Source organism: Chelonoidis abingdonii, chromosome 1, assembly GCF_003597395.2.
Source record: "Chelonoidis abingdonii isolate Lonesome George chromosome 1, CheloAbing_2.0, whole genome shotgun sequence".
Taxonomy (NCBI): domain Eukaryota; kingdom Metazoa; phylum Chordata; order Testudines; family Testudinidae; genus Chelonoidis; species Chelonoidis abingdonii.
In genome coordinates this window covers 165,651,881-165,673,808 of record NC_133769.1, presented here as the reverse complement: position 1 = coordinate 165,673,808, position 21,928 = coordinate 165,651,881, and the positions used below count along the sequence as shown (strand labels likewise).

Here is a 21,928-nt window from a genome sequence, read left to right as displayed (position 1 = left end):
CCACAGTAGCTTTAGGGATTGTATTCTATTCCAGGGGGAGAGTTACCACAGTTTCTCCAGGAACTAAAAAGATATATAGACAGATAGATAGACTGGGCGGGGAGGGGGGGCACTCACCGGGCACCGCGGGCGGCACGGTGCGGCGCAGGGCGGTGACGGTCGCCATGGCGATCTCCTCAGCGCCGTATTTCTTGGGGTTGGTGGGNGGGAATTGGGAGGGGGGAAGTGACTATGGTGGTCATTGGGACTGTAAACAGTGACATCAGTATTAAAGGTAATACTTCTGCACATTTTGTAATTTATTTTGTAAAAGCAATGAGTTCTTAGTAACATGAGCCCTCATTAGCACTATTAATTTTGGCTGGAAAGTGAGGACACTGCTGGTTTTTCTGTGTGTTCACTTAGTGCAAATCAGAGAGGTTCTACTGCATACTAAAATGTTTATCTTCATTTTTGGAAACTACAAGGTCAGAACTTACAATGTTGTCATTTAATCATTTAAATTTCACCATTCAAAGGACTCTATCTGAAACAAAGTGGCAAAGTGGAAGATGATGTGTGTAACAGTATGAATAAAACCACAGTAAAACAACCGTAGTGACAGGGGGAAAAACAAGCAGAGCAGTCTTACTTGAATTCTGGTTCAGAAAAGTGACTTGCATTGTCTAAACAGGTTATTAGGTCTGGAAAGAAAAAAAATATTAAGTCAAGAAGAAGACAGAGACAACCAATTTTAGCCAACTTTTTAAAAAGCACATGAAGCCCATCAAATTGAATCTCTCAGACATATCAATTGTGCGTGGTTCAATCAAAAAAGGCTTTGAATGAAAAACAAGGTATTTGTTAAATAACATACTAATTTGTGAATCTTTTATGGTACAGTAGAACCTTGATAATTTGTACTAATGACTTGGAAATCCATTGAGAATTTAGCATGTAAACATTACAAAATTGATCTTAATTTATTTTGCATAGTTTAATTTTAATTATTCTTGATAATGCTTCACAGAATGCCTGTAAGTGCACTGCAGTATATTTCAAAGAGTCAGAAATTCTTATACTCTGCTTACAAGAGGAAACTGAATAGAGAGGATGAAATTAGTACTGGGTTCTGGGTTTTAACATATGACAGTCTTGCACAAGTGGAGCAGGATAAAGTACAGAACACAAGGAGGGCCTTTCCCACATTATCAGAGTGACAACTAAAATCTGACATGTTTATCCACTATATCAATCTGAACTGTCAAGTTTAAATACACATACATTTATGCAAGTCAAATTAGAAAACACATAATAAAATTTCAGAAAGAAAAGACGACCTCATCCATTTTTTTGTAGTATTAACTGTATCAACATGGCTCTCAAACTGTGGCCTGCAGAACACTTGCTAGTGGTTCACAGAGAACTGGAGGATCATGTGTAGCTCTACATCCACTTCTATTGGTGTCTAGGCTGAACACAAGTAGAAGCAAACGTAAAGAAAGAGGAAGAATATGTATAGCCGCCTCCATTGCAGGCCATGGCACCATAAGAGCATGGAAGGGGAACAAAGATGCTGTTTGTACAAAAACTGACAAGATGCCACCAACTGGGCCCTAGCCATAAGATTCCTTGGAGGGAGCAAGGAAACAGGATATGATGCAGGGGCAAGGTAAGGAGCAGCAGATCAGACAGAAAGATTACTGTGACACCTTATAGACTAACAGACGTATTGGAGCATAAGTCATGTGTCTGACAAAGTGGATATTCACCCACGAAAGCTTATGCTCCAATATGTCTGTTAGTCTATAAGGTGCCACAGGACTCTTTGTTGCTTTTTACAGATCCTGCCCAACATGACTACCCCTCTGATACTTGACAAAAGACTGGAACTGATAGATGTGTGTGAAAACAGAAAGGTAGAAAAATGCAACAGTTACCATAGAGATTATAGGAGACTGAGAATGGGATCAGAATTCCATGGTACTGCCACTCTATCAAGAGGTGATCTACACTAAAAATCTTTCAGGACCCTTCATCCAGCATCGTGGTGGTTATTCTCCAAACAAATGTATTTAGTCTTTTATCTAAAGCAGCTGTTTCATCTGTTTCATTGCTTAACCCACTCTGAACAGTAACTTAGTGTATCCAGGGGGAAGAACTGTTGAGAAGTGTTTACGATGACATCTAAAAGAGTGTGCATTTTTAGATATCCACTGCTCATGTTGAGAACACAGAAAAATAAGTTTGTACTTATTATACAGCTTTAATTTTAATCACTACACAGAATAATTAACTGAATCTGACAAATACCTGATTTGTCAGTGGTTGAATATGAGGCAAAAAATCCACGCCCAGAAAGGTGTGTCCCGCTCATGAACTGTACTGTGACTTCATTACTTTTTGACTCAATTAAACTGTCCATCTGAAAGCCCAGGCCACAGTATTTACCTAGGAAGAAAAAAACTCATTAAAAAAAATCTGTTTATGTTCAGTGTAAGCTCACATTAAGTTTTCTAATTACATTGAGGCTAAAGTGAACTGATTGTAAGTGAAGAACATGCTCAGTATTTGAGATGGACAGAGAGTACAGACATCATATGCATTTCAATTGTTGATTCAATCAGGGATACCTATGAACATGAGCTTAAAACAGCATAACAATTAAATACTACTATTAGAGAACCCTAGAAATATCCGGATAGAAGGGACCTCAAGAGATCATCCAGCCCCCTGCACTGAGGCAGGACTAAGTAAACCTAGACCATCTCTGACAGGTGTTTCTCCCACCTGTTCTTAAAAACCTTCAATGACGAGTATTCCACAACTTCCCTTCGTAACATATTCCAGGACTTAACTATCGTCGTAGCTAGAAAGTTTTTTCTAATATCTAACCGACATCTCCATTGCTGCAGATTAAGCCCATTACTACTTGTCTACCTTTAGTGGACATGGAGAACCACCCATCGCCATCTTCTTTATAACAGCCCTTCAGACATTTGAAGAACTATCATATCTCCCTCAGTCTTCTCTTCTCACAACTAAACATATCCAGGTTTTTTTAACCTTTCCTCAGGTCACATTTTCTAAACCTTTTACCGCTGTTAAACGGGAAACAAACAACAACAACGCGACACATTGCATGAGAATTAAGTCCCAGTAGCAGCAAGACTAAAACAACAGGTTCCTATACTATTAAGACCCAGAGAGCACACAACAGGTTTAAATATTGTCTGGTTTTAGCCCTGGGAAAGCATTTATTGGCAGCAACGTCCAACGTTTACTATAGACACAGACTCTTGGTTAACACTGTATACCCTAGGCTTGGAAGGATTAGATTTTTATTAGTAAAATGTCAGTAAAAGTCAAATTACCAAACATACACAAAGTGATGAAAAAATATTTTCATCAATCATCAAAATGTACAGATAGGCAAAGCAAGAAAAATGCTGCATAAACACTTATTAGAATTTGATTTAAGGATATTTACTTTGTATATTTTGACATGTGATGGTGACAATTTGTGTTTCAACAGTTATACAGCTTTTAACTTTTTGAATCTAAACGTCTATGGTAATTAAATAATTATAGTCTGACACCCTCCTCCCCCTATAGTTTCCCACAAGTGTGAAAATTTAAATAGATAAAAATAAAAAATGCTTAAAATAGATAGATAATATCTAGCAAAATTATAAAAAAATAAAATAAAAACTGAATTCTGCCAAGCCTATGCACTGCAAGACCAGCCATGAAACTAGAAAAAGAGCTTGAAAAATTTCTCCAGTACCTACTAGCTCAAATTCTGCCAAGCCTACTAGATAGGGTGAAAAATACATGTGCTTGCATGATTCCATCTACAAACTTTATAAGAAATGATTTTATATGTTTTTTCCAAGTGATTTATACCAATATTAAACAGAACTGGGCTGAGAACTAATCTCTTTAGGGCTCCACTAGAAACTCTTCCCCCATTCTGACGATGAATCCATGAAATACTGCATTTTGAGATGACAAGTTATCCAGTTTTTAATTCATTTAATGTTCACTAAAATCATCTTGAACAGTATCTGAAGCATTCAGATATTATCTTCCAACATTTTTTATTTAAAGGACATAAAGCAGACACCAAGGATACAACATGCCACTCACATTACATCATACTAGTTATATTAAATGCATAGAGCCCTGAAGTTAGAAGCAGTCCAGAAGAAAGTTTCTTTTAAGCAAGTTTTTATATTTAATAGCAAGAGCCACCTAATCCTTATCTGGGTACTAATTACTAGTTGGAATGAGCTGACGTCCCACAGTGAGCATCTCGGGCTATCAGATCTTCCTAATGGACCATTAATCCCCAGATAATGCCCCCTCTGTAGTTTGGCTTAATATACATTTTACATTACATCTCCAAAATCTACTCCTAAGGGAATTCTGTGCCTAAAAATTCAGAGGAAAAAAAGTCTGCACATAATATTTTAAAATGCTGATAAAATTTGAAGAATTTTGCAATCAATAAATAAACATGGAAGATCCAGCATGGCTGCATGGAGGTGGGAGATCACCCTGCAGCCTTCCCCACACTCCCGGACAGAGACTTGGTGGTGAGACTGCACCTGACCCTGACATAGTGCAAAGCCTGACCCTGTCCCAGAAACACCCCAGGGCCCTGCCCCTCTGTACCAGGTGCACAAGACATGGTTATACAGGCTCAGCCCAACAGGATCCAAGTGTGGAGGGGCTTAGTGGGGGTTGGGGACCCAGGTGTGGGGCAAGAGATTTCTGTGTGGGACAATCAGCAAGCAGGCAGCTCAGTGAGGGATCTGGATGCACATGGACTCGTTGAGGGTTTTGGGTGCAGGGACAATGGGACTCTTCAGGGGGGTCCAAGATGAAGGTGGCTGGGGCTCATCGGGGTGGTCTGGGTGTGAGGTCTGGATGCTGGGGAGTGGGACTTGGTGGGCTGAGGTCCGGATGACAACTAGTTCGGGCTCAGTGGGGTGGGAGGCTCAGGGAGGATTCTCTCCATCAGATATTTAAGGTATGCCACAAGTTTTGTGGAGATCTTTGGCTGCAAGGAGGAGATGTTCTGCAAACTTATCACAGATCCACAAATTCTAGTAGAGAAATGGAATTTCTGACTGAAATTTCCACTGTGGTTTGAGTTTGAAGACTTTTGTAAAAATAACTTTCTTTCAGGTAATGCAAGCCCCCAGTATTCGCTGACCAGCTGTAATTTTACCTTGTTAATGGAAAGATCCACAGTACAAGTTTATTGTCATTGTGCAGAGATTAACTAACAGCTGATCACAACAAACAGTATTGTGTACCTTTTAATAATTACAAAATAAGAATGCACATGGAACTCACATGGGCCTAATTTGCAGGAAGATATATTTGTAAAACATTTATTTTCATTTAGTGGTATACAGCACTCATATACTGGATTGAACACTATTATGAAGAAGTGCTAACAAAGCTAACTTCCCATGATAAGCATGATTTTCAAACGGTCCCACCCACCCCTGCGTCCACCAAAAATAAATCAACACACCTGACATTTCACATTCCATATCTCATTATAGGATAGAATATTTTTGGAGCAAGATAAATGAAGAATCTTCTGAGACACGCAGTTTTTAAAGTTTCCCTCTGATTCACTTTTCTAAGGCTTTCCTGTTACATTTTGGCTTGTCACATTTCTGACCATAAATTTAAGAATTGCCTCTGCCCTTGTGGGCTCCAGGATTAGTTGCTCCAAGAAGCAGTCATTAATAGTGTCTAGAAATTTTATTTCTACATCCCATCCTGAGGTGACGTGTATCCAGTCAATATGGGAATAGGTGAAATCCCCCTTTATTATTGGGTTTTCTGTTTTTGTAGCCCTCTAATATCCCTGAGCATTTTATGATCACAGGCACCATTCTGGTAAGGAGTATATTCTTACTGCTATAGTCTTATTATCCACACATGGAGTTTTTGTCCATAGAAATTCTATGGTAAAGTTTGATTTTATACTTTCTTTCACATATTGTGCACAATCCTACCACCGCAACTTACTCTGTCATTCTTATATATTTTGTAGCCTGGTATTATCGTGTCCCATTGATTATCATCATTTCACCAAGTTTCTGTTATGCCAATTATATCAATATCCTGATTTAACACCAGGCACTCGAGTTCACCAATCTTAGTATTTAGACTTCTAGCATTGCATTTGTGTACATATACTTACACAGATATTAACAGTGTTATGAGAATGCAAAGACTATTGCATTAAACATATACACACTTAAAACCATATTATATACATGTCCATATTTCAAAAATGTGTGCATCTTTTTAAATATGCATAATACATGCAAAGTGTGAATGGCCCAGATATATATTGCTGGGAGCAAACCAAACTTGAAGGGGTGAAAAAAGGAAAGGCATAGGAGGCTAAATGGCAATAGAAGATATCAAGCCACATGAAGATGAAAGGTTGTCTAGGAAGAATGAAAGGCTTGTAAGGTTCACCAAGTCCCTCTTGAGCTTCCAAATTGTGCAGGAACTCCTTTCACTGAATAATGCTATTTTTTTTAATATAGAAAATTCCCTAGCAAATAGTTTGTTAACTGGAAGTTCAGTTTGAAAAACTAACACCTCAGCTAAACAACACTTGAGAATTTTGTAGTTTTCCAAAAAGACACACACATTGAAAGCCTGGAAATTCCAAATGAATGATTCAATTTACCAAAAAAATCCCAAACCAAAAACAAAACAAAACAAAACACCTGGAAGTACACAAAATACGTTCAGGGTCACAAACATCCATAAATCTGATTCCATAGTTCCTTACGACAACTTTATCCATCTTCATCTCTTTCATGACCCCAAAAATGTTATTAAGAGGTAAGGGTATTCAACATACACACATGGATGGAGAAAATTGCCTCAGAGTTTAGGGTTGTTCTCAGATGACACTTCAGAGTTAAGATTCTTTGACTGATCTTAATTGTGCAATAAATAAATAAAACCCAAAATCCATAGCTTGCAAAGCTGAAATTTAACTTGGAATTTCCTGAATGTTTTTCAGGGGCTAGTGGGGAAGAGGAAAAATCTTGAACATTCTCCTATGAGTTTTTTGGCAGAACGGAGATTCCTTCCACTTTAACTCTATATTATTATTTTTTACCTGAGATAATTGCCCAGAGACAACATCAAGAGACAGGGTCAAAATGGGAGAGTTGTCTAATATCTCCACTATCTGTTGTTTCAAATATGTAAATTCAAGAAATTGTGTTAGCCATGGCTGCAATTTTTAGCATCCTTATTAGTTCCATGAATTAATCTGCTAGTAGCAGAAAAAGACACATACTGCTCAACGTATTATACTCACACCAGCTGGATACAGCTGAGAGACGAAAGAAAAGAAACAAATGAAGAAGAACATTTACTTAAGTCACTTAACTCACTTTTACAAGTGAGTAACAGACTGATCAGGACTGGACATTTCTTGCCATTTAAGGACCTCAGTGCTTTGTTGTTTTAGAGTGAGTCTGGCTCAAGGGCACAGAGCACATACTTATTTTCACACAGTCATCTAGGTAACAACAGTAAGACAAGTCAGCTTGAAAAAAGCCAGCATTCCACAAGTGCCTTTACAGCAAGATTTGGTTCAGCCACTTCAATATTCTTGGATTATACAAAAACAAAAACACCATTGCTGAAAGAAATATCTGTAGACGACAGTGTAAAACAGCCAAAATGCATCTGCATAGAAAATCCGGAGACTCCTTTTCTTTGGGTTATTACTCTTAAATTTTATACAGTTAGATTTTTATTTCTACCCTCCCTTTCCTTCTAACAGAAAACCACACAGCACAGTGACAAGTTAACGCTTCCATACCAGTGCTTTTAGGACAGTGCTATCATTAGCAAATTGACTGCATTCTAGTCCATTTTCTTCTGATATTGTGAAGAGCAGATGACATCACAGTAAGAAAAATTTTGCATGATTTTCTTGCTCTGGGAATAGGAGAAAATATACCATAGCTCTATTACACTAAATTCACTCCTTCCCCCTATTTGAGATCCTTGTATACAGTACACATCTCATTCCTTTTCATCATTTATTACATGATGGCCTTCACTGTACTAGGCACTGCACACATACATATAGGTAGACAAGGTCCCAGCCTGCTCAGAACTCAATGTAATTGTAACAATCCTCTGGCGTTTTGGGAAGAAATATTGTGTGTATTATATTAAATACACATTAGTTCATGGTCAGTACAGTTTACTAAGAAGTATTTCTGAAAGCAAACAAATACTAGGGAATGAATATTTTTCAAGTTCTACCCACCACAACAGCATTCAAACATTAAAAAACAAAGGGACATAAAAGCTCCTACCTATCTCTGTCCTGGTGGGTCCAATTCCATTGTAAACTCGCAAATAATTAAAATGGCAAGCATCTGAATCTTCAATATCAAAATCACCAAATTTGAGCTGCACTCTCTGTCCGGATTTTACACGAATCTCCCACTCACACACCGTGCTGTTGGGATACGTCTGTGGGTAGTTTATTGAAGTAAGAGTTCCACTTTCTGGGCCCAGAACAGTGTGTCCACAACCATCACCTTAAAAAGAGAAAAGCTTTATCAGAAATAAATTATTCACATAGCATGTGCCTTTAAGGGCCATTAGTAGTCAACCTGGTCCTTAGGAATGGCAGAAGATTTTTGAAAGGAAAGTTTTACTAACTACATTGTGGTAAGGCTCAAAAGCAAAATAGGCAATGGTGAAACTATAATTGCAACAAAATAGGATTTAACCAACTTTACCCAGTGGCTAAGTTCCCGAGCACATCTGACTGGGGAGCTGCAACAACTTTCTCCAATAGGTAAGATTACTCTGGGATGGTTTTATTTATTTATTTTTAAAAGCACATAGCATAAACAGTGGGATAGGTGTTTCTTCAGGTTTATGAACACACATACAAAAATGATTTTAACAAAAAGGGGAGAGGATATCCAGCCCTATTGTAATTGTGATCTTAAATAGGAAGACATCAGTTTAATTGCTGATTCTGAATTCTTAGCATTTTGGCAATAGGAGCAGAAGCATAACATGATCTTTTGGGGGAGTAGAGAGCAAAACAAATCCCTGGAAATAGCTGAAGAGAAGTGTGATTATAAACTGTTTAATTTTAAGATGGTGACAGTATTTGGTTGCCAGTAAAATATATTTGTATTAATCCTACTGGCTCTTTAGGGCAATTTCTATGTTTGTGTAGAGCCTAGGAGGCCTCTGAAGCACCATCACTGAATAAATGGAAAAAAATACTATCACTTACTACATAATAAATAAATAATACAATGATAAGGAAGATCTGTGAATCTGTGAGTAGAAAAATCAAATGTGATTGTAAATTTACAAGCATAAATTAAATGTATTAGCATAACATCCATAACAAAGGCAAACTAACTAATAACTCTAAGAGTATTTAGTCAACAGCAGAATACGAACTGCAGTCAATTTAAGATGCAATTAGCATTTGTAAACTGCTTTGAACATGAGAGTGCCACATAAGTAGCAATAAGGACTCAATGAACATTGTTCCCAGGATGGAAGAAAGTAGTTCTGACTTTAAGACTTCAATCCGGCTAAACTGTAACGTTTGGAATAAAACCACCTCCTGCAAACTGGAATCTGTGTTAGCATTTGAAGCAAAGGAGCCGGCCCACTCAAGTCAGCTGTATTAAATTACTGTGTTAGGGTTTGCACTACTCTTGTAGAGCATGACCCTCTAAGACGTAGAGCATTTCCAGAGGGGCCCTTTGGAAGTGTTCAGCAGCTCACAAGATCACACTCAAAGTACAAGTATTAGCCTTCAACATTCTGTTTAAAAGTACTCTTTCCCCCTCCCCCACTATGTTCCTCATCCAGAGATTCATTTAACCCCTCACTTTTTTCTTAACAGAAGACATCATCATTATTAGAAAGTATGTTCAGGTACCAAATTCTAGCACTCCATAACAATCAACATTACTCTTGGAGAGAACTTTTTGATACAACAGCTATCAGCTTTCATGGTATGCCATTGTTTTATATACTAACCTTCTACTCTGTGTCCTAAGGTTAAAAAACAATCCATGCAAAAAAGTCTAAGGACTATGTAATGACTACACAAATGAAAAAAAGATTCATCCTAAAATGGACAACGCCTTTTGCTAGAACGATTGTAGCAGCAAGTTGACTGCACTGAAAAGACCGCAAAAAAATAATAATATTTGGTGACTTAAACCCGCACAGACCCTTCATTTTAAAAAACTGTTTTCTTTGCACTCCCAAGGACATCAAAAAGGCAAGATAAGTGTATGTTTTAAAATTCCAGCTGCTGGTGGAGCTAGTACACAGATTAGCATTACAAACAGAAAGTAGTTATAAATCGCCTCTGCTAGTAGTCTTAAAACAATAGCGTATATTTTCTTTTGGAAAAAAAGTTAACATGTTCAAAATTGATTTCAGTGTAGTCACTTGTTCTGTAATAAAAGCACTCATTTATCTTATTTTTAGCATTTTGTTTGAAAATTGTTTGTTGCATCATTAGTTGACACTATATACCATAAACACTGTTGTTTCCATTTTGGTAATGGGTCAGTAATTACATTGTATCTAACTAAATTCCCCCTTGACAAAGTCTTCTTTATTTACTACCCTAATAGGCATTCCTGTATACTAGTAAATAGTTGCCTCATTTTACCATGGAGGTGGTCAGTATGTATACTTTGTATATTGTTTGTTTGTAAAAGGATTTTTCAGGATCTCAATAGAAGTAAGACTGTGAATGCAAGATTTACTATTAAGAAATTTTATAGCAAATAGACTAAAGACAGCCCTTAATTGTCAAAATCTTGGTTGTTTAGAATATTTTAGAAACTCAGGGAAAAAATATTCCAATTCCTTTGCTAGTAAAGAGTAAAGTCATAAGATTTCCTGGTTTTCTGCTGAGAAGTGAAGACAAAATGTTTATCATTCAAAAGCATGAAACTCAGTGCGTTAAAATAACTATAATAATAAATACCTAGCTCTTTGGCCAATCCATATTGATCATATTTCAGACCTATAGCCAACATTTCAAAACCCTGGGCATACAAAAAATTAATTTTCAACATAATGGCAGCTGATTTCAGGTTGTATTCTAATTAAGGTAATGAACAATTCAGCTGATCCTCTATACTTCCTACCTGCATTTTTCCTGTTCTGTCATGTGGACTGGTGATTGCTTAGTTATTTATATATTCAAAATAGTAATAGATATGATGTCACCATAATTATCCTAACACCCAGCACCAACTTTGAACAGGGAGGCCAAAATTATTAGGTTGACTTTTAAAATATATCAGTTAAAACATGTTAACATGCATTTTTTAAACACAACTTTTTTAAAAAATGCAAGTTAAAATGTTCTAGCAGTTTTACCCTGTCAAAGCATGGAAAGTTCAGCCTTGTTTCACACTGGCCTGAAGTAACCTCTTCCTATTTACTGGTAGAGGACCTGCTGGGAATACAGGATTATGAACTTAAGTCTACGTTTTGCTTCACAGTCTCTGAAAATTAAGTGAACCAAAACCACTCTCAGGCCTTGCATACTCTACTAAGTTGTACCACTTTAACTATGCTGGTATAAAGCACTACAGTGCCGGTAGTGTGGATGCAGTTATACTGATATGAAAGGGCTTTATACCTGTACAAATATTGCCACATGGGAAAGGGAATAACTATATCAGTATAAGACACCTTCATACCAGTATAACGAAGTCCACCTAAGGGCTTGTACCAGTATAATTATGTTGGTTAGGGGGTGGGAATTTTTTATTTTTTTAAGCTGTACCATTCTAACCAGTGTAGACCAGGCCTTAGTTGCTTTACAGACTCTAGACAGGAGTGGAAATAGTAGGAGATCTTCAAGGTATTCTTGGAAGGTCTAAATTATGCCACCTGGCACGTGCAGCCCAAACTAGGATCATTGTGTCAAAGTCAAATTTCTCTGGTGGCTCATACTGGTCACATATTTTATGTCTGTCTTTTTGTTAGGTGTCTCATTTGGGATAGCAATATGGGAATGTCAGATTTTTATGCCTGAAGAATTTACAGATTACTGCTGCATGTCTAGTACCCAATGCACAGTTTGCCTAGGACACCATTATCATTCAGGAACTAGTTGGATTATTTGTATTTGCTTCCACTGAGATTTGCGAAACAAGGGAATCATTTTGCTTTATTGGTTCTGAGAGTAGTTGAACCTCACCTGCATAAAAAGTGTGTCATTGTTTCTAAGTTATATAACATTGTCTGCAGATGATCAACAGACAGACATCTCTGATCAAGGGGAAAAGTTCTACAGCCATCAGCCACTTCTTCAAGAAAGAGGAAACACTAATTGCAAATATTCTTTGCATTCCAGGCACATATCTGCGACGACATCTGATAATTATCTTCAGATCAATAAAACAAATTCAATTATCATAGGATCAAGCTTCTGGTGAGCTGGACACATGGACATTACATTGGATTACTAGAGTTCAGACAGGGAATCTTAACATCCAATCCTACATAACACATTTTTCTTGAATGAGCTGACAAGTTCTATTGTCTTTAATAAGTGGCATCTCTGACATTTGAAAAGATCATCCAGAAAATTTGCATAGGCCAAGTGATTGAACAAGTAATCTGCAATACAATTAAACTTTTCAACTTCTCAAAGAAATTTGTGAAATCAGTATAAAGTAATTGTAAAACCATAACCACCACATGGTGCATGGGGCCCAACACAAAATATGAAAAGCCTGCTAAGTCCCTTATAGCAAATTAGAGGAGTGTACTCATGTGGAACAGGGTGTTTAACTAAAGACCACCCGTGGAAGCAATCTGTAATTTAGAGATCTCCATTACGCAGTTAACCTACTCTAATTTTCTTCCGAGACCTTTTTTGGAGAACAAAGTGAACTGCTATCAAAATCCTTTTAAAAATCTGAAACTTAATACAACAAAATCCTCTTCCCATTCCTAACATGGAAAAGGGAACAGCATGAAACCAGGTCTATAGACACTTTGATTACTGTCTGCAAAGTACACAGGATGCAAAATGTAAAAATTCACATTCATATTTTGATATGCGTTTTAAATATATGCAGTGTATCTTTAGAGAAAGAATTTAACTGTTAGGCTTCTTGATGAGATTTTGTGTGCATAAAATACTATATTCTGAAAGCAAATAATGGGAATTCAAGGGAGAATATGAAAAATTAACCCTCTCTTAACTGAATGGAATGACAGCAGCACCAGAGTTCTTAGATGAATCTAAGCAAAGAAAGGAATTTCAAGCTGCTCATTTTAACTCTGAATATGCAACCCTCTACTTTGATGGGCTGCCATAAACCCTTTTGCTCTGATAAGATGCTCTGTACAGAATTTTTCTGCTGTTTACATGCAGCAAAGATGCTGTATCAGCTTCTCATTCCTTTCATCTGAGGCAAATGTCTCCAAATATGTGGGGACAATAAGGGACATGTGACTGGGGGTCCAGGTATGAAGTCAGCCAGAACATATCTGAGACTCTACCACAGTCCAGTCAGTCCCAGCAACCAAGTACAGACAAGCCTGATGAAGGGGAAGGAACCTCAGATCAGTATGGGGTAGTTTTTCCAGAGGTGGTTCACAGCAGAGGCAATCCGTGGGGAGAATGTGGGGTCAGTGTGTAAATTTATTTCCCATTACACCTCAGATCAGTGTGTAAATTTATTTCCCATTACTGTGCTGTCACTTCTGACTTAACAGAATACAGCTACTGACTTTTCATTAGTTTACTCATACTAGAAGACGTAGCAGTAGAACAAAGGCCTTGTCTACACTTGCAAGTTGCAGCGCTGGTGAGGGGGTTACAGCGCTGCAACTTAGCAGGTGTCTACACTTAAAAGCTCAGCCAGCGCTGCAACTCCCTGTTTGCAGCGCTGGCTGTACACCTGGGTCTGCTTCCGGTGTAGCGAGACCAGCGCTGGTGTCGCAGCACTGGTCATCAGGTGTGGACACTCACCAGCTGTTATTGGCTCTCAGCGAGGTATTAGGACTTATCCCAGCATTCCTCTTCACCCTTCTGGTCATCACTTTGCACTCCACTGCCCCTGGGCTAAGAGCTGGAGAGGAGGGAGGGAGGTTGTAGAGGAACCGCAGAGGGAGGCCTACTGAGGTGTTTGGAGACTCCCAGAGTCATCAGGCAGGAGCTTATTTTCCAGCTAGGAAGAAAGCTAGCCAGCGCAGCTGCTGGGACCTTGATGAGTGAGGAACCAGCAGAGGAGCCTGTTCCTGGTAAGAAGTTTTATTATAAGGATCAATGTTGTTGGGAGCAGGCGAGGCTATGGCTGCCTGCATAGCATGCTAGATGTGGAATAACCCATTGATTTCCCTGTAGGCTGCTCTTTCGACTTCTTTCACAGCAAAGCCAGCAGACACCCCATGGTTTCCAGAGTGACAAGGCAAACCCCCACCCTTCCCAGGTCTAGCTGCATGTGCAAGATGGCTCTGGAGAGTAGCGCTGTGGCAGATATCGTGGTGTAAGGGTTGCAGCTGTATCCCTTCGTGCTCTTTTGCTTTCCACAAGCCACAGAACACCCATGGCTTCAGAGTGAAGCACCCCCACAAGGGTCCCACGACACTTCCCAGGTGAGACTGCATTGTGCAAGATGGCTCTAGAGAGTAGCTCGCCTGTGGCAGAGATGATGGTGTACGGGTTCAGGTAGCTTATTTTCCCTTGTAGGCCCTGCTCTTTTTGCTTTCCACAAGCCACAGAAAACCCCATAGGCTTCCAGAGTGAATGCAACCCCCCACCCCTTCCAGGTGAGCTGGCCGTGTGCAAGATGGCTTCTGAGAGTAGCTGCTGGCTGATGCAGATTGTGGGCTGTAGGGGTTCAGTGTTAGTTATCTGTAGCTCGCTCGTTGCTTGGGCGCGACAAGCCACACAGAAACGCCATGGCTTCGCAGAGTAGAAGGCAACGCCCCACGCTTCCCAGGTCGAGCCCACGTTAGCAGCCCCGCCCTTCCACTGTGAGCCGCAGTGTGGGGAAACTCGACCATCTTCTCATCTGCAGCTGCGGCCTCTCTAGTGCTATGCGCTCAGAATGTGTAAATGATACACTAACAAAAACTCTTTAAAACAATGCAGGCCTCTGTAATTAACAGTTTATCTCTGTTTTTTTTTTTAAAGTGACTTGAATACCTGCTCCATCAGTGCAGACTTCTGAGACAGCAAAGCCTTAAAGAAAAAAAACAGGAAGACTAGAAAGGAGATGGTGAAAGCATTAGGAATCTGTATTCCACAGAAATAAAAAGTTTGCAAGACTGGAGGGATAAGGAAACCATGAAAAAGGAACCAGGCTGCCAAGATAAAGGAGAAGGCTGCAGAGAAAGAAATTGACTACCAAGAGAAGACAGATCGGCAGGGATGACTTAAAAAAAAGTGGGGGGAAAAAAGCTTCTCATTTCCTTTCATGTATTTTTTACTTTCCATAACTATATGAAATAAATTATATACATTAGCATATATATGCTGTTGATTGGGTTATTATCGACTGCTGTTTTCACATGTGTGGGTCCCCGCCACTCCTGGGGGTGTGCACAGTGTTTGGTTCCAGCTCTTCCCTGCAGGGTTTAATGCCTGGAAACTGCAGGGCACAGTGGAACATGGGCTGGTGAAGGCAGGGCAGGGCTGACTAGGAGTAGGCGTCTGCTGGCCAGGCCAGGGCAATGGGATGTGGGGGCTGGTTGGAAGACAAGGGGTGTGGGGCGGGCTGGCTTCAGGCAAGTGGGGTGCAGACAGGGGTTGAACATGGAAACCAGGGCAAGGGGGTGCGGGCTGGGCAGAGTGTGCAGAGCGTGCAGAGTGGTGGCGGGCAGCAGTGTGTGGGGCTGCTGGCTTTGGGCAGGGTGTGTGGCAGGGGTTGCTTGGAGACAGGAACAGGGGTGTTTGGCAGAGGTGGCTGGTGGGCAACGGGGTGCAAGAGCATGGCTGCAGGCATAAGAGGGGGGGCTCCTGGAACTGGTGTGGGCCGGTTCATGGGGTGCAGCAGAGGCAACATGAACCCCAGCCCTTTAATAGCCCCCAACTCCCTTCTAACTCCGGGGACCTTTAAATAGCCGCGGGAGCGCTGGGAATGCCAGAGGGAGGCGGGGCCCAGCGGATACTTGAAGGACCGGGGTGGCAAGAGCCAGCTGGAGCCCCCAGGACTTTTAAATACCCCCACTCACTGCCGCCAGGGCTCAGGGGGGCTATTTAAAGGTGCAGAGGCTCCAGCCGGGGTCGCGGGGCTTGCCGTGCTCTGGCGGAGCTCCAGCCGGGTCGCGGGGCCTGCGTGCTCTGAGCCGGAGCTACCAGCCCGGGGTCGCGGGGCTTTGCCCGTGCTCTGAGCCGGTCAAGCTCAGCCGGGGTCGCGGGGCTTGCCGTGCATCTGGCCGGAGCACGCAAGCCCCAACCGCCCCGTTCTCAAATGGCCGGAAGCTCCGGCCGAGCGCCCGCAAGCCGCCGCCGCGGCTGAGCTCCTAGCCTGGGAGAGCTGGGCCATGCCGCGCTCTACCCGCCGGCGTGCCTCACTCAAAGGAGCGGGACATGGAGCAGGACCCGCAGCCGGGAACGGAGTAAGTTTTTTTTTTTTTTTTTTTGTTTTTTTTTTGTTAAAGGTGGCCTAAGGTGCAGGGGCCCTCTCTTAGGCATAGGGGTCCGATTCACAGGCATCACGGTCGTTGGAACAGGAAGCCGAATGACCCGCACCCTTCCGTCCCCTTCCCACAACCCACAGCAAAAACAAAATGGGACGAGGTGCTCATGTGGGATAGCTGCACCACAAATGCAGCCCCACTCTGCACAACAGCCGGCTGGCAAAACCGTACTGCAAGTGTGGACACACTGCAGTGCTGGTCGCTGTCAGTGTGGACACACTGCAGCGCTGGCCGTACACAGCTGTACGACCACAGCTGTAACGGCCAGCGCTGCAAAACTGTAAGTGTAGACAAAGCCAAAGAGAGGTAGAATTATCATCTGCTTTTCATTGTCCTGTAGAGTTAGGCAAAGGGGTCACACAGAGCAGTTTATGTACACAGGGATGGCACCTGAATCCTCCTGAGAGATCTTGATGAAACTTTCATGGAGGTACTCCACAATCCTCTCCTGAAGGTTCCTAGGGATGTCAGACTTATAACTTCCTCTGAAGTCGGACACTTTCCCATGCCACTCTCTCTGCCTTTGTTACCCTCAGGAGCGAGATACAAGCTAAAATCACCACCTCCTTTGGAAAATTGTGCCAATATTCAGTACCATTGCCCTATACTCATAGTTTCATGCAACCATGCAATTCCCTCCACATTACCTCATACCTGGAGGGTCACACTCACCCTGGTTGGTGCTTAGTGGCGCTATGCACAAGCACTCCGAAACAGACGTGTCAATGAGCAGGTCATTTAAAACTTTAGGGGAGCAAGGAAAGGGAGCTATGAATCTTAACTTCCGCTTTCTGTTGTGTATATAGTGACGATGGTACCTGTGTGTGTTTTATCTGCCATTGCTGCCTTAAGGGGTTCCTGCGCCACATCCACTAAATGTCTGAGTCAGAAAAGGAAGAGAAAGAAGAGGACTTGAGATGACATGATCAATGAAATCCTGCAAGCCAGTGCTGCATCAAACCATAAGCAAAGGGTCTGGAGGGAGAACACTGCAGACAACCTGGAGAAGGAAACAGTGGAAAGGAGAAAGTCCAAGAAGTCCCAGCAGGAAAAGGAGAGGGAGATGCACCAGGACGTAATGGGGCTTCTCCAGCAGCAAATAAATGCTGCAGACTCTTATGGACCTACAGGTTCAATAATCCCAGACTCGCCTCTCTTTGCAGTCTATGGAGAACACCACTGCAGCACTCCCTACACCTCTTCACACAATATTCCATGTGGTATCAGGGATCACTGCACTACTCCTCCCACTTCACCCAGGGGTCATTAAGGACAACCACAGCTTCACATGCACTGACCTGTGAGAGCCATTCCTGGTGTATGTGTCACTAAAATGGACATGAATATTCTTTTCCCTTAATAAATTAAAAGAATGGGATTTATGAAGTTTTTGATGTATTTTCTTAAAATTGTACAGATTTTTCCTTTCACTGATTTTGTTACAGAATAAAATTATAATACTTCCAACATAATTCACCTTTATAAGCTTGTGCCATATGCTACAGAATGCCAACCATTTCTGAAACCAACCAATTACTTGTTACTGTACAATATGACAACTCGCAGGATCAGTGACAGACAAAATTAATAGGTGCACTGACAGTGTTATATTCATAGATGTTCACCAAGCACCACCAATTCCTAACAGTCAGCAAAACAGCGAGGCCAAGTACAGCACAGTACACCACAACATGTTACTGTGGCTCACTGTTAAAATGCTCTTTCAAAGTACCCATACCTCCCATTGAATTTGTTTAATAGCCCTGGTGTCTAGCTGTTCAAACTCAGCAGACAGATGTTCCACCTATGCCCTGGCAGAAACTTCTCCCTCTTTACTTCACAGATGTTATGCAGAACAGAGCAGGCATCTATAACTATTAGGACAGTTTTCTCACTGAGATCCAGTCTTGTACGTAAACAATACCAGTGTCCTTTTAATCCAACAAAAGTGCATTCAACTGTCATTCTGCACCAGCCAAGTCAGTAGTTGAATCATTCCATGATGCTGTCAAGTTGGTGAGCCTACAGCTTCATAAGCTAGGGGAGCAAAGGGTAGGCTGGGTCCCCAGGATCCCGACTGGCATTTCTACATCACCAATTAGAAATAAAATCCCTGTTCGTAGCTTTCTGAGCAGTCCTGTGTTCTTAAAGATGCAAGCGTCATGCAGCTTCCTGACCAGCCCACATTGATACTGGTGGATGCTATCACAGATGCCAATGATACTTTAAATGTCATCATTGTTAGCTATTTCATGCTTAAAATGCGTAACAAATGAGTAGTAATCATATTACGAAGATCTACACAAGAATTATCCCAAGTGTAGGGCACATGGTGGGGTTGCAAAGGATGGGTGATTATTTCCATTTTCCCAAAGGGGAGGGCTCAGCTTTCAAAATCTGGGAAATGCTGATTCATGTTATTAGTATAAAGAAGGCTGCAAAAGTCAGCCCAGGCAATGCCACTAACAGACTGGAGGGAAATTAGGTTTTCAAAGGTCAAATGACTTAGGTGATATAGGGCAACAGTGACCAAAAAAAATTAAGAATGTTTTCACTTACTTCATTTGAGCATAACTCAATAGTTTGATTTAACATTTTGAGTTGTGGATGTAAAGTATACATTTGCTATATCATTTATATTGACTGTAAAATGCATCCTGGGATTAATTAGGAGAATCGCAAGAAGTTATAAATGAAGTAGTAGTTGATGAATATTTTAAAGAAGACTGTGCTAAACTAGTGAGGTCTGATCTCATCTGGCCTCAAAAGATGAGTAGGGCTGGGTTGGATCACTACTTGGAGGAGGGATCTCCTAGACAAAAGGGGCCTATAGAACACACGTTTTCTATTCACCACCTCAGAAATCTCCAATATGGCTACCACTAACTGGAAAAGGAAAAGGAAAAGTACTCAATTATAATTCCTGCTCTTAAAAGGCGCCTCTTCTGAAATTTCCAGCATCAGTGAGTAAAGCGCGCCCATAGAGCTGCTGCTTCAGCATGCCAGAGACAGACCAGAAGTACCAGGGGAGCCCTTCAAGTGCCACAAAAGGAGAACTGGGATCCTCTTCCATAGTCCCTTCTACCATAGCCTCCAAATACAAACTTGTTCCTCCCCAGGACTCTTGCACAGCCTTGCTAACCACACTATTACTCCACTTCCTCAAAGCTCCATCCCTCCCCCTCATCCCATAACCCTGCTATCCAGCATGTCTCACCAGAGTATGTACAAGACACAGGTGGTGAGTAAGACAGGCAGAGTCAAAACAGAATTAGCTGATGGATATCAGCAGCTCTGTCAGTTAACCTAATGCAGTTCTGCCAAGTTTATGACCAGGACTTGAAAAATTCACCCAATACCTTCAAGAACAAGGATAAGGCTACTTGCCAAGCCGAATATCTGAGCTACACTCCATCCTGATTAGGTATCCCCAAAATCTTGGGCCCAAAGAGCAGACTCTCCTGACGGCTGAAGATTGTACTCCTAATTATTGCCAGAGGCGCCATACAAATATCAAATACATTAGTGTTGTCCTCTCACCCACAAAAAGAATGTATGCTCCCCAACACCACACATACAGACAAACAGATTAATACTGGACAAGCCCCTCCTCCCTTCAATAAATTTTATTCTGTCCAAACACACAGTCCTTTGTTGGTATAATAGAAGATGAAAGTTTTCTTCCTGGACCAGATCCTAGTCCAACCAGGGAGAAAGCAATGGTGTGAGGAGCAGGGAAGCCCCAACCAACTTGAGGACAAGCAACAGGAAGGGACCTGCCTTCCACCTTAGCAGAGGGTTCTTGCATGGGTGTGGCCGCTTGCCACTGCCACCCGTGCAAAAGGCTCTATAGAAGTCCTTTCTGTCACCCTAGTAGATCTTTACTGGGTAGCCGCAGGAAGTAGCCACACACAGTCTGCTATCTGGCTTGTTGGGAACCCTACAGAGTAGATACAAATCAATTATTTAAATTTTGTTTTAAAAAAACCCAGACTCTATTTAAATTGAATACTGATTCATTTTAAAAAATGATATAATTAAATTTGAAATGGCCACAATTTATGTTAAGGCTTAAACTTACTATAATCTATTACAATCATTTAAATTAAATAATTAATATTAAGCAGTACATTTGCTAACCATTTTAAAGAAGTCAAACCACTGAACTAGTGTAAGTTGCAGGTTAAGCACCTGGAGCCGGAGTTTACTAAAATGCTAAACCAGCTTTTGACAACAGTAGCCTCTTCTGCAGATGCAGACAGGATACTGTCTTCATTTGAGGTTATTCAACTAGTTCAGTCCAATGCCTAGTTCATTCAAAGTTCAGAAACCAACTGAAAAAGCAGGAAAGTTTGTTTCCCTCTTTCATGATATGAATAAAAACTAGGTGTGAGAGGATGAGATCTACTAATTCTGAAATCTTAAAGGATGTGGTGAGCAGAAACAATCAGTTTCAATTCACTGACTACTGATAATACTTTCTCTGTTTAATAAATCAGTTAGTTTTAAATATAAAACATGTTTTGATCAACCTTATTTATCTAGCACATGTAAGGTAGTTTTCTTTAGCTAATAATACATTTTAAAATGCTGTTTTTGCAGATTATTTATTCAATTAAAATTTTTATCCAAATTCCACTTCACACAAATTACAACTAAAACATTCATGGTCTAGTAAATAAGAAATGCATCATTCTCTACTTTTTAACATAACAACAATGAAAAATTAAGTATTTGAATAAACGTATGCGAAGCTAAGTAAGTGTTTAAATGTATAGGTATAATGTATCCTCTTTGTTAGCAAAAAGTAGTACCAAATTTAGTAGAAAGGCTGTATTTAGTTGCAAATCAGCACTTTGTAATGTTTACCAAACAACAAGAATCAATCTTTCTTTATAAAAACAAAGAAGTACATATGCAAAACAAGATTAAAAATCTGACTATTTAATTCAAGTTTTCCTGCTACATTGATTTAAATCAATCTACACTGGACATTACTCTACTCCAAGGGGAAGTACTCCTCTACTGCCCCCTTCTCCAGGAAGCTTGAGGGTATCCCCCAGTGGCAGCCAGCCCGCTCACACTGGCTGATTAACAGCAGCAGCAGCCACAGGAGCTCCTCTGTAACACAACACCAGTGGCGTCAGTTGAGCTGTCTCTCTGCAGGCTTGGGATGACATTGCTGCATTGCTTTTAA

The 21,928-nt window shown here is 40.8% G+C and overlaps 1 protein-coding gene across 1 annotated transcript in view; it reads right to left on the bottom strand.

The window, feature by feature from the left end:
• Window positions 1–21,928, bottom strand: part of DCBLD2 (discoidin, CUB and LCCL domain containing 2) — a 68,311-nt gene that overhangs the window by 34,288 nt on the left and 12,095 nt on the right. Inside the window, exons 3-6 of the mRNA XM_075063276.1 lie at window positions 8,370–8,597; window positions 7,355–7,369; window positions 2,293–2,430; window positions 632–683 (exon numbers count right to left, since the gene is read on the bottom strand). Coding sequence (XP_074919377.1) covers window positions 632–683; window positions 2,293–2,430; window positions 7,355–7,369; window positions 8,370–8,597 — 433 coding nt within the window. The remainder of the gene's footprint in view (window positions 1–631; window positions 684–2,292; window positions 2,431–7,354; window positions 7,370–8,369; window positions 8,598–21,928) is intronic.